The sequence below is a fragment of the Mangifera indica genome, chromosome 19 (assembly GCF_011075055.1).
Source record: "Mangifera indica cultivar Alphonso chromosome 19, CATAS_Mindica_2.1, whole genome shotgun sequence".
Lineage (NCBI taxonomy): Eukaryota > Viridiplantae > Streptophyta > Magnoliopsida > Sapindales > Anacardiaceae > Mangifera > Mangifera indica.
In genome coordinates this window covers 6,447,235-6,460,525 of record NC_058155.1, presented here as the reverse complement: position 1 = coordinate 6,460,525, position 13,291 = coordinate 6,447,235, and the positions used below count along the sequence as shown (strand labels likewise).

General features: G+C 31.7%; 1 protein-coding gene across 3 annotated transcripts; it reads left to right on the top strand.

Annotated features, from left to right (window-relative positions):
* Window positions 1-5,535: 5,535 nt before the first annotated feature.
* LOC123203392 (tubby-like F-box protein 8) lies at window positions 5,536-10,663 on the top strand. 3 transcript variants are annotated; one of them, XM_044619749.1, is made up of 5 exons: window positions 5,536-5,770; window positions 6,605-7,076; window positions 7,903-7,990; window positions 9,267-9,399; window positions 9,735-10,663. In XM_044619749.1, exons 2-5 carry the CDS (start codon window positions 6,726-6,728, stop codon window positions 10,432-10,434), a joined length of 1,272 nt encoding a protein of 423 aa, XP_044475684.1. In that variant the 5' UTR covers window positions 5,536-5,770; window positions 6,605-6,725; the 3' UTR covers window positions 10,435-10,663. The 3 variants fall into 3 exon arrangements, with proteins under 3 accessions (XP_044475684.1, XP_044475685.1, XP_044475686.1); XM_044619750.1 differs by having other exon boundaries at window positions 5,582-5,814; XM_044619751.1 differs by lacking the exons at window positions 5,536-5,770; window positions 7,903-7,990 and having other exon boundaries at window positions 6,693-7,076.
* Window positions 10,664-13,291: the final 2,628 nt, after the last annotated feature.

Below are 13,291 nucleotides of genomic sequence, written 5' to 3'. Positions count from 1 at the left end.
CAAGTTTTTGGATTTGACTGTGGCTAGAACGACGGTTCATTGCTGGTTCATCATCCAATCCGGTTCAACCTCGTCTTTAGTCCTGAAAAATTTAAACTTTAAAACTTGAAACAAAAAACCCAAAAACGCAAGACCATTTTTGCAACCCTTCTTCGTGCTATTGCTGTTGCTACAGAACCAAACACAACCAATCGACTTCCGACAACGTTGTCTGTTCTCCCTCACCATACACCTAGTTGAGTTGACGTGGTTGTTCTTCTCCAAGTTGTCTTCTTTAAGTTCGTTGTAACGAACAAAGCATCAAGGACTTTGCTATTGTCTTTTATGTTTTTTTCTCTTTTAAAATGCGAAAGACTTGTCCGAAACCTGTTTTTATTTTGTGTTATCACAAATGAATAGTCTTATTTTCTCTCATTTTGACTAAAATCATTAATCGATAGTGTATTGAAAAAATTGATTTTTAATTATTTTATTTGTTTGTAAGATTCATTATCACAGTCAGGACAAAATTTTGAGTTGTTTATTTGATTATTTATAAAGTTGTCTTGATTTGGTTCATGAAATTATGATAATTGTAATAAAGTATTTTAAAAGTTATATATTCAAAAAAAATCAACTATTCAAATTTAGTGTATAAAGTATATATAAATAGAGCAAATTTTTTAAAGTTTTTACACAAAACTGAAAATCTGATTAGACTGGCCGGTTAAAATGACTTGACCAATTTCACCAGAATCATAGCTCAAAATGATTTATGATCTGATTTAGTTTTTACAACTTTAAATAAATTGATGGTTTTATCATATTTTAGATTATGTGTAAAATTTTAGATTTTTAAAAATTAAAATTTGAACTTTGATCAGACCTTAGATGGGAACAAGTCTTTTGCCCCGAATAAATTACTTATCTTTATTAATTTATAGCTGTCCAGCTTGAGCAGTGAAACATTTTTTTGTTTATTTTCCCAGGCTTTAAGTTTCGACTCATCTTTCAGATTAGGTCTAACAGAGTCTTACTTTCGTCCTTTTTCATATTTAGTGATTCTAGTGGACTCTAATGTCAATTCAGGCTTATAAAAGGAGTACTATGAAACACATTATTTCTTAATTTGAGAATATTTTATTCTCTATAATCGTGAATTATTGTAAATAAAGTCTTTGAAGTGTGTAATCCGTCGACCAATTAATAATGGCCACCTAATCGGAAGTGGTTGGGAACCAAGTAGAGAGCCTAAAGGCAAAATCTAGTCAAATCGTGACTTCCTGTTAAAGAAAGGAAAATATGAGATTTCGTCTCAATATTGAGCTATTTGATAGATTTTTAGTTAGTCTTTGTGCTGAGTTTATGCATTCTTTTGTCACTTTTGTTACTTTTCATTTGTTTTGTTTTGTTTTGAGAGTCCGTGAGCTCATTTCGAGTTTTTTCATGAGTTTTTGTGATTTTCTTTGGGGTGTGTCTCTCGTATTTTGTATTTTTTTATATTTTATAAATTTATTAATTTATCCAAAAAAAGAAAAAAACAAAAAAATAAAAGTAGGTAAAGAGAGTTAACACCGTGGCTGAGATGCTAATGACTATATTAATCAAATGTTATCAATTGGTCAGTACTACCAATGTATTGATTCTAATTTGAAAAATATTGATACACATATATTAAAATAAAAATGATATTTTACTTTAAAGAATAGTTAGCCCACAGGATTATTCTCATAAAAAATTTACTTTTTTCTTAGTTCTCACTTATTATCTTTTAAAAACTCAAATATTCATCGGTCAGCTGTTAAATCAATTAATTTTAAGAGTAAAATTATCATTTTAATAGTAATATTAAAAATAAATTAAAATTTTATCTTCTGTTTCTCTCTTAAACCCTAAAAATAAATAATTTCCCTCAAGACCAAGTTTTAAAAAGTAACATATTCCCCCATAGAGTTTATTTTTCAAAACCCTAAAAACCAAACATTTTTCAACCATAGGAATAGCTTCTAGTTGCCTTCTTCAACCTACCAAACTCTCCCTCCTAACGCACTCTCTCTCCAACTAGAATCCCTTTGATATGGCCTCATCATGTATAAAGACGAAAAGATGAATTGTCTTCGTGCACAATGACCCCTCAACTTTGATTTGCCATCGTGAGTTGACGACAGACGACAAATCAAAGTCAAGGAGTTAATGTCTTCTCATTGGCTTTTTGTCATGCACAAAAATAAATCAGCTTTTTGTCTTCGTGCACGATGAAGCCACTTTGGAGGGATTCCGATTGAAGAGAGAACATGTCGAGAGGGAGAGTCTAATGGGCTAAAGAAGGCAGTTGGAAGCTATTCCAATGGTTGAAAAATGTTTGGTTTTTAGGATTTGAAAAACAAACTCTAAAGGGAGAAAATGTTACTTTTTAAAACTTGGTTTCAGAGAAAATTTTTAGTTTTTATGGTTCATGGGGGAAACTGAGGTAAAATTTTAAAACTAACAAATTTGGTTAATTTTAACAGTTGATGAATACGTATTTGGGATTTTAAAAAACAATAAATGAAAACTTAAAAAAAGAATAAACTTTGGATAGGAAAAAGTCCTTTGGCCAAATAATTAATTATTACACTGAAAATTTCAAAATCCTCTTATACAAAATAAAATCTTTGGAAACAAAATTATATTTATAATAAATTTAAAAATTCTTAAAATATTATATAAATCATATACAATATGGTTGCATTTTCTATTGTGCATATTTTTATAATTTGATATCGTTTTAATTGTTCAAATTTGTTCATAGACTTTTTCATTATAGAGAAAAGGCAATTGAGGGAAGATGCGTGGCTAAATTTTGGATTAAAAAAACATGTAATGTGTTATGAAATCAAAATTAAGAATAAATTGAATACTTGGACAGAATTGTAATTTAACCATGGGCAATATTGCCATTTCATCTCTCCACTAAGCCCCATGATGCCCGGCTGCCCCGTGTCATTATTTTGCGCGTATGATAACTGTACCTGTCACGGCCCTTCCTGCATTTCCTACTGCGGAATTAAACAGAGGGCAAAATATCCTTCCATCCACCAAAGATTGAAAAAGATAATTTGAACCCCAGCTTATCAATAAATACGGAAAAAAAAAAAAACGCGATAGTCTCAATAATTTTGAAGAAAATAAATTTGTTGATATTAAAATACGGTAAAAAAAAAAAATGGCATAGAAATTTGATACTAATTCAGAATTTTAGCAAAGATTACTGTTTTTTTAATTGGGTTTAATATATCTAAAAATGTGATTGGGTTGCACTTTCCTAAATATTAGTCATAGGGCACCATGTTTTAGTTTCAAATTTCAACCATAAAACTAGTTATTTCTAGTAGGGTTAGATTCGAATCGAACCAGTTTGAGTTCGAGCTCAAACTCAGTTCGGTCGAGCCCAAAATGAGCTGGCTTTAGTCAAGTTTGAGCTACTCGTCAGATTTTTTAATTAAAATTTTTGATACAAAACGACGTTATTTTGATTAATATGTATTAAAATGATATCGTTTTGATAACAAAAAATGAGCCGAAACGAATTCGAGCAGGCCTTAGCCTATCTCGAGCTCGAACTCAAGCCAACTATATATGAACCTAGCTGAGCTCGAGCTCAAGCTTTGCTCGGCTTGAATGTAGCCCTAATTTCTAGTTAACTTTATGGTAATTCTCGAAAACTTAGGGACTTCTTTGTAAATCACCATAAGTTTATGGTGCATTTGCATGGGACGTTAGACTACGCCGTTAGCCGGCTAACGGCTGAAATTTAAAAATGGAGAAGTCAACATGAAGGGTAAATTAGTGATTACAAGTCCCATTAAAAATAAAAGAGGAAAAGAAGCATTTTACTTTAGCAGTATTAGCAATTTGTTTATCTTAATTAGCAGAATTGTTGAACCGAGTGATTACATTGTCCCATGCAAGGTTTGGCCTCAGAACATTTTCCCACCCATTAAATGTATAAATCACACTTTCTCGCCCGAAATTTAACTATTTTACTTTTGAAAATTACTTTATTATTCCAAATTAAAATAAAATAAAATAACCTTTTGCATATCATGCATACTCTCTTTTCCCCTTTTCACTTTGACCTTTTTATTCCTTTATGTTGGTTATGGTGATTTTGGGTTTCGATGAGTGGAGGCTCTGGTGGCTTTAATTCAGGTATATGTTTTTCAACTTATGATAGACCAAACGATCATATTTGATAATTTTGGATAAGTGATGGGTTTTTTTTTAATAACCAAAGATCATATCCGTATTTATTAGATGGGTAAATATATAATATAGTAATATGACCCATAATTACTATACTAAGTAACTCAAAGTTTCATAAGTATGATAGAGAGTCAAATCTATATCTTTAACTTGAAAGTTCTTATATTTCATTAGTTTTGTTAATTTTTAGGATCAAATGATAGTTTTGATAGGTTTAGACTTGAGTAGATGATGATTATAACAACTAGAGTATTCAATTTTGAACCATATGAATTGAAATGTATGTTTTTAAGAAGTTCATTCATTTAAAATTTTTTTATGAAATGTATATATTGTAAAATTATTATTTTACTCTTGTAACATAACTTTTTTATATTGAGTTAGGTTTTAGGTTAAAAAGTTTGAATCATTTATTTAGTGGTTTAAAAATTTAAGACTAAACATTAGGTGGCAAAATGTAAAATCACACTTAAAACTAGAGTTGATAATTTGTGTTATCAGGTCATATTCGTATTGTGTCAATTCAAATTTCATGTTAGAAACCTTCAACTCTAACTCGATTAAAATTAAAATCATATCAAAATTTTTTAACCCTAACCCAACTTTACAATATTCGAATTGACTCGATCAAACTCAATTTGACTTGAAATTATCTATTGTTTTTATTCTTCAAAGTGCTTTTATTGTTTTAATTTCTTCATCAGATTACTTTAACCTATTATTAATAAAATACATAATATAACATTTTGTTTTATTGATAAATTATCTAAAAATTTATATATAAAGAGTTTTAATATACATAAATAATCTAACTAACCAAATGAAATTCTTATATTTTAATAATAAAAAAAAATAATATAAGTAATTATAATTAAATAAAGATACAACTATATGTAATATGTAAAAATTTTATATTTTTATTATAAAAATACATCATATAATTATAATATAAATAAAATCTTTAAAATCCACGTTTATAATTTGATTAATCAAATCAAATTTTTACAACTAATAATAAAATAAAATATTTAAATGAAAATAAATAGTAATATAAGCAAATATAATTATATACTTATATAATTATAATTATATAAATATATAATTATATACATTTTATTTAAATAATATTTCTTCAAAATATTAGTATCATTCTAGTTATATCAAATTACCTTTATGTGAATCTTAATATTATCTAATTTAATTTTAAATTATATTAGATTGATCAAAAATAAGTTTTATATGTATATTTTGTATCATATTTTATCAAATTAAGGGAGCATATTAAAAATGGTCTAACTCAACTTAAAATAATTAATTAATAATGTTGGGAAGATTATAAAATCTGAGAACGTTTCTTCATCAGCGGCATTCCCTGAAGCGGATTGAATAAATGTTTCAAGTCCGGGACGTTCTCCACTAAGACAAAACTAACACAGACCATAACTGGATTTAGTGTCCTGGTGAGAGAGAAAAGCTAGGAACTGTGGTTTCTGTGTGGTGAAAAAGTGAAGGGTCTGACACAAGCAACAACATGAAGATGAAGATGGTGGGTTTCATTTGTGATCTTGTTTCATGTTATCTCTTGTCATGGTTTGTTCTTTTAGATCTCTTCGTATTTTTTTTTCTTTTTGTCTTGGGGGGTTCATTATTTTCTTTTTGTTTCTTGGGTAAATTTCTGAAGATGGCTGTATTTTTTGGTGTGTGATCGGCTGATTTTGAGGTTTGCTTTTCTGGGTTTGTCTTAAATTCTGGAACTTGAGTTTCAAAACGTTACATTTCTGCCTGCTATCTTAATTTTTTTTATATATATTTTTAAAAATGGTATTCTGTTTTGTAAGTTTGAAGTTTTAATCTTTTTGATTACCTAAACTAAACAGCACGAATATAAAGGGCAAAATTTCAAGGCAAAAACATGAATTAAGCCTGTGTGAAAAACAAATGAATATTTTACTGTTCATTTGCTTTGTTTTGTTAAATTTCTTGCTTCTGTTTCAGACTTGTTAGATTTCAGGACTGTAATATGTTATAGGAAAAAAAGATTGATGTTTTCTTCTTCTTTTTTCTTTCTTTCTTTTTTTTTTTTTTTTTTTTCAATTCTGCTGCTTTTGATTAAGATTATGCAGAATTGGAAATTTAGATTTGAATAAATGGTGATTTTGGGTTATGAGATCAGATTTAAAACCCGCCAAAAGAGTTTCTGATAAAAGTATGGTATCTTAGGTGCTTTTGGTCCATGTGAGGCTTTTCTTTTCTGGGAATCTTCTTTTTCTAGCTTTGTTCTTTTCCTTATATGTCTGTCATCTTTCTCTTTATTTGGTTATTAAGCGATCAATCTTGAATGTGACATCAATTATTTAATTATTAATTTTCTTATTTGCAGTTGTAACTTACACAAGAGCCTCGCATTTATTGATTGGTGATATATACTTAAGTTTTATAACTTTTTGCAATCATTTGGAAAGTTACAATAAGCCATTGGCGATATAAGTGTATCAGAGTAAATGTCTTTCCGAAGTATAGTTCGCGAAGTGAGGGATGGGTTTGGGAGTTTATCTAGACGAAGTTTTGAGGTGAGGCTGCCTGGCCATCATCACAGGGGAAAATCACATGGCTCAGTTCTTGAGTTGCATGACCAGCCAATAGTCATCCAAAGCAGCCGTTGGGCTGGTCTCCCACCTGAGCTTTTGCGTGATGTGATCAAGAGATTGGAAGCTAGCGAGAGTGCATGGCCTGCTCGCAAACATGTTGTTGCATGTGCTGCTGTGTGTAGGTCATGGAGGGAAATGTGCAAAGAAATTGTCAGAAGCCCTGAATTCTGTGGGAAGATTACATTTCCGGTATCCCTAAAGCAGGTGAGACTTTCATAATTCCTGTTGTGCTTACAAGATAGGTTTATATGGAAACAAACTAGTAATCTTTGATATTCAGTTACTTTGTGTTAATCAAAACCTTCAATTACATTGTTTCCACAGTAAACCCTAAATTGAAATTAAAGTTATTTTGACTCATAGATTCAACAGAAATCAACTACTGAACATTTTTCAATATTTCTACGGGAAACAGAATCAATATATAGATTAATTATTGAACAAGAAAACAAACTTACATACACATGCTTGCATACTGAATATACCTCTTCATTATTTAACAAACATCAAGAAATAAGAGGTTTTTATACAAGAATCGGTCGATTTCAGCATGTAAAAAGCTCAATACAACAGATCTCAACCATTCATTCATAACAGAAAAAATCTCAGATTTAAATTAAAAAAACCATCAAAAGATTGTACTTATCTTAATCTGATGATGTGTGGCTATGAGTTCTGTCAGCATCGTCAATCTTCTCAATGTTTCCAGCAGTCTAGATGAAAACCCTAACCCGTGAAGAAGAAAAGTGCTGAGAGAGATGGAAAATCTCGAACTCTCTTATCTCTGTTTTCTTTAAACATGTTTTATTTCCTTGAAGTACACTGTTTTGATATACAGCCAACTAATGGACTTTCCTCACCGTCACTAACTCTGCCAGCTTACATTCCGACACTTTGCTTCTGCATCTGTTTAATTGTCAGTCTTATTATAAACATTCTGAAGCATACATATTTATTTCACATTAAGTAACATTATTTTCGGTGAGATAGACCTGGGTTGACTGGGTTTTGATTTGTTTCTCGTTTACAGCCAGGGCCCAGGGATGGGGCCATTCAGTGCTTCATTAAGAGGGATAAATCTAATTTGACTTACCATCTTTTCCTTTGCCTTACCCCTGGTAAGCTTCCCTTCTATGTTTTGTTTGCCTAAAATATTTTTGTTTTATGTGACCTGCCTGTTATGTGGCTGGTGAATCTCAATTGAGGAAAAATGGTGACTTTGCCTTAGTGCCATTTTAAACTTCATTAGGAAAGAGGCAGTGTGTCAAAATGAAAATGACAACTGTAAGAGGAAAATAAAAGAGGAAGAGTGAGATAAAAAGAGCTGTAGACTGTTATGGGGGAGAAAGTATAAGTGGCAATTGATAGGATGACTTTGACTACTCATGGGCCTTTAATATATCATAATGACCTTATCGTAATTTCTTGTAATTCTTCCAAATCCTGTGTTTGTGTATTCAGGGAGTAAACGGACAAATTCATAGTTGAAAATTAATTTCTATTATTAGAACTAGAAATTATTTTCTTGAGCCAAAAAACTAAGGGATTCTTAACTCTTAAAAATTGTCAAGCTAAATATGTGTTGGATCACTTTTAAGGTCTAATATCTAACCTGTAAGGTGGAGTTACTACTAATTCTTTTATGTGATTCATCAATTCTGTCTGTTACTTAAGATTTACATCCCTTAGATTTATGCCTACACTAGGATTATCCTTGTGATATACTTGGACAAGCTACGAGAGTTCTTACTGATTTGTTTTTATAATAATGATATTAATGTATATCCAATTTTGTTTGAATGTCTGTGTTGACATGCACAAATGGTCTCTCCTTCTGAAGTCAGCTTCCAAAAATGACCACTATGGTCTTCAGTAATTTCTTTCTGTTAGTTAAGACTTCATTTAGGAATACAAGTGGAATAAATATGATGTAGTAGGAAATACGTCGTCTGTGCTTGTTTGGTATCTTTCAGAAGTCTAATTTATCTGGATATTGACCAAGTCCACTAACTTTAGTATTTGTTGACTGTCTCCTTGGCTTTTCTACATTGCAAAGGTGAGCTGATTTAGACTACAGTACAGAGATTGCATGGGTTTAAGTTAATCTTTGTTTATTTTGCTGATAGACTTCTAAATCTGCTCCTTGCTGAGCAGTGTTAATCCAACAAATTATCATCTCTGGTTATGTCTCATGGAATTATAACAACGGTGCATTTGGCACTTCTTTTTTGTCATTTTTATCCTGCTCTTAAGTTCTTCAGGTTTATGAGGTACAGCTAACTTTTCCACTCATGAGATTTCATAGTGACTAGTTTGGTTTATGCTATTGTAGTTCAACTCTCATTTTAAATGAATGCGTATTTTCTTATTTGCATAAATTGTGTGTTTTTGCAGCTTTGCTTGTCGAAAATGGGAAGTTTCTGCTGTCTGCAAAACGGACTCGGAGAACCACGTGCACAGAATATGTAATCTCAATGGATGCAGATAATATATCACGATCAAGCAGTACTTACATTGGAAAATTGAGGTAGTATATGGCTACTTCCAATACTTAAAGCTTTATCTTGTGGTTAATCTATCTACCTAAACTGTATGGTTGAGCTTTAGGAAAATTAAAATGTGGCTAAATTCTTCATAAATCTGACTTAAACAGAAAGATGATATTTTCTCAAGTGCTTGTGATCAACCCCTTTGAAAAAAATTTATGTCTTGAATATGCTTTGGCAACTTCAAAAGCATACAAGAAATGCGCAAATGGAGAATTCAACTTGATATGCTAGTAGACTTGAGTATTGATCGTTGGATTTACATAATATCATGCTGTATGTCTTCTACATAATATCATGTGTTTCTTTGCTTCAGGTCTAATTTTCTTGGCACAAAATTCATTATTTATGACACGCAACCTCCTTACAACAATGCCCAACTTTCTCCACCTGGCCGAAGCCGCAGGTTTTATTCAAAAAAGGTTTCACCCAAGCTTCCCACTGGTAGCTACAACATTGCTCAAGTCACGTATGAGCTGAACGTTTTAGGAACCAGGGGCCCTCGGAGGATGCACTGCACCATGCACTCAATTCCAGCCTCATCCCTTGAGCCTGGTGGTAGTGTCCCCGGCCAGGCAGAGCTTAATCCTCACTCTCTTGAAGATTCCTTCCGAAACTTCTCAAAATCAATAGATAGTTCAACCGAGTTTAGTAGCTCGCGGTTTTCTGACATTGTTGGCATTCGTGATGACGATGAAGAGGGAAAGGAGAGACCTTTAGTTCTTCGGAACAAGGCACCAAGATGGCATGAGCAGCTACAATGTTGGTGCCTCAACTTTCGAGGAAGAGTGACTGTTGCTTCTGTCAAGAATTTCCAGCTGATTGCTGCAACACAGCATGCTGCTGGTGCACCAACACCATCACAGCCACCCCAGCCGGATCATGACAAGATCATTCTGCAATTTGGTAAGGTCGGAAAGGATATGTTCACCATGGACTACAGGTATCCTTTATCTGCATTTCAGGCGTTTGCAATCTGCTTGAGCAGTTTCGACACCAAATTGGCATGTGAATAGAAGAAATTAGAGATTATGGTAAGTAGAAAATTTTAGTTTGTCTTCCTTGTTTCTCTCACTAAAATCTATAGGATGTATTTGTTTTATGTAATGTACAACAAATAGTTGGACAAGTACAGGACAGCATCTGTGCTCGCTTGACAAGAATTATTATTTTTTTTGGTTTTACTTTTCCCCTTTAAATTTCCTTTTTCTATGAGTTAGTAATTTCTGGATGTTTCCACTTCAATTCAGTTTACTTGTTCCTATCTTTGCCTTAAATACTCCAATCATTTCCCTTTAAATTGTATGTGCTTGATCATTGGAAAGACTTTTGCAAATAATGCGCCAACTCTAACTAGCACTTTGACTTAGTGTTCAACTTGGTCCATCTTGGCCTGCCATGAGAAACACAAGATTCCCACTTGTCCTCTTGTCTGCTGACTTTATTCGCCCATTTCAACCTAGTGTATTTGGATTGCTTGAATCAAATCCTTTTGGAAGCCACCCAATGATTTCAACTTGACAAGAACCTGTTTTGCAGGTTCATGGTGTCTTGTAATAAACAATTCTATCTGTCTATCATGCAAGTTTCTGTGGTAATATATCATCTTTAATCTCCCTTTCACATGTGCTGCCAATGGCTAATTATTCAAGAGTGTACTAATCAATCCCCAAGCTTTTTCGAAGAAGAGAAGTTGACAGAGATGGATGCAACAGTTAAAAAAAGGGTGTTCCTCTATTATTCGATATTTGTAAAATCTTAAAATTGTTATAATTTTATCTTTATTAATTTTTATAACAAATATGCGCCTGTATTTAATTATAATGTTAAGGTTAAATCCTTATTATAATTATTTTTCTTTTATTCAAACAATCTTTAAAATAAGGATATTTTTATTTTAAATTAAAATTATTGTTCACTATCACCCTCGTCATCACCACCATCGTATTATCGTTAATGATAAACTGCACTATCCACAGCATTGCTTCCATCTGTCACCATCCATCAATTGCAGTTACACCATCATTTTCTGTCGTCAACCAATAACCATAATTGATGACAAATAAAACACCCCAAAACAATACCACAACCATTATAATAATTTAAAAAAAAAAAACCAAAACAAAGCAAAACTCCATAACTTTGTTCAACTCCAGTGACATCTCCGATGCATGGTCTTTCCTCCTTCACAATAACATTCATCGAGATCTTAGTTCTTTTGGTCATGTTGCTCTCACTTACATAATTGAAACTTTGCAGCTTCACGTCTTGCAATTATCCCTTCTCTGACATTACCACCCTTTTGTTTTCCATCAGATTACCGTTGTCGCCCCAATCTCGCTGTTTTCTACTTAATCTTATAGTGTTGCTTTCATGACGTTGATTGAGGGTGGGTGAGTAGGTCCTAACCATCGTCGTTGGACTCTTTGCTTAACCCCCCATCTTTGGATTCTTTGCAATTTTGACTTGTCACGATGTATTTAGAACCAGGCATGATATCATCCTGGTTGTGGGAGTGATCTGATCCAACTGATGATTGAATTAGTTAATCGGTAATCAGATTAGTTAATTGTTAAAAAATAATATTAAATTTTTTTTTATATAATTTATAATTAAATATATAATTTGACTTATTTAACATTAAAATAGGTTTAATTTGATGATATATATATTCAAATATGATAAATAAGGTTTTGATTCAAGTTTTCATAATAAATTTAAAAAAAAAAAAAATTGATTTTTTATATTGACAGAGTTAAACCTACATGATCAAATCAGTTGATTGTTTAATCGGTCGTACCGATTGGTTTGATCTAATTTTTAAAATCATGGGTATTTAATTAAAATAATATTTTAATATTTTTTTATTATTAAACAAACATACTAATAATTTACACATGTCAGTTTAACCAAACATAATACTAACATATACCTAACAAACTTAAATATTATCTATCTTATTAGTAATATTTTATTACCAAAAGGTGAAAATTATCACAAATATAGATAACTTGATTATTATTATTTTTTTGTGGGTAAATTGACATGAATCAAAATCAAAATGCGGAGATAAGAATCACTGCAACAAGTCAAAGATAGTGGGCCGTAGAAGAAATGACAGGGGTAAACCATAGTAAATTAAAAGGTAATGGTAAATAAAAGGCTACCCACTATCGATCGAAAATTGTAAAAACCGCCAACTATCAATAAAGAATAGTAGCAAAATTATCCACTAATCAAAAAGCTTAGGAAAACTATCCAACCCTCAAACGCATGAGAGCAACATCGTGAAGGGTTGATCGATCTAGAGATCTAGGCCAAGGCTTTTCGCCTCTTCACCTTCTTTGCACGGCTCAAGCTCCAACCTTATTTGCCTTCTTCGCACAACGACGAGATCCAGTCTTTTACGCCTTCTTCGCACAACGACAAGTGATAGTGATGTTTGCAAATGGTGGTCTATGGTGGTGTGAAAAGGTAACTTTAATTATAATAAAATTAATATTAATTTTATTATTTTTTAATAGTTAAAGAGAATAAAGTAATCAAATTATCCCAATATTAATTTACATATCAATTTAATAATAAAAATTATGAAAGTCTTTTATTATCCAACAAACTAAACAAGACAATGACAATAATAGAAGGTAATTTGTTAAGGTAATTAAAACTTAGCCTAAACCAAACGCATCCTAATTAATTGTCATAAAATCTCACGTCCAAATGCTTCTCCATGGCCATATTTTTGTCAACTCAACTAAGTATTATATATTCTTATAGGCTTTTTCCTCATCAGCATTTGAACTAAGAAAAATGGGTCGGGATATCAAACATTCCTCGCACTGGTAAATTTGATTCCCTTATAGCCTTTAAAGG

Bases quoted from the DNA above. Each gene is read 5' to 3' on its own strand.
- LOC123203392 (XM_044619749.1), top strand. From the start codon at position 6,726: ATGTCTTTCCGAAGTATAGTTCGCGAAGTGAGGGATGGGTTTGGGAGT. The intron at 7,077-7,902 runs GTGAGACTTTCA...TCTCGTTTACAG, and splicing joins TTCCGGTATCCCTAAAGCAG to CCAGGGCCCAGGGATGGGGC. The intron at 9,400-9,734 runs GTAGTATATGGC...TCTTTGCTTCAG, and splicing joins ACTTACATTGGAAAATTGAG to GTCTAATTTTCTTGGCACAA.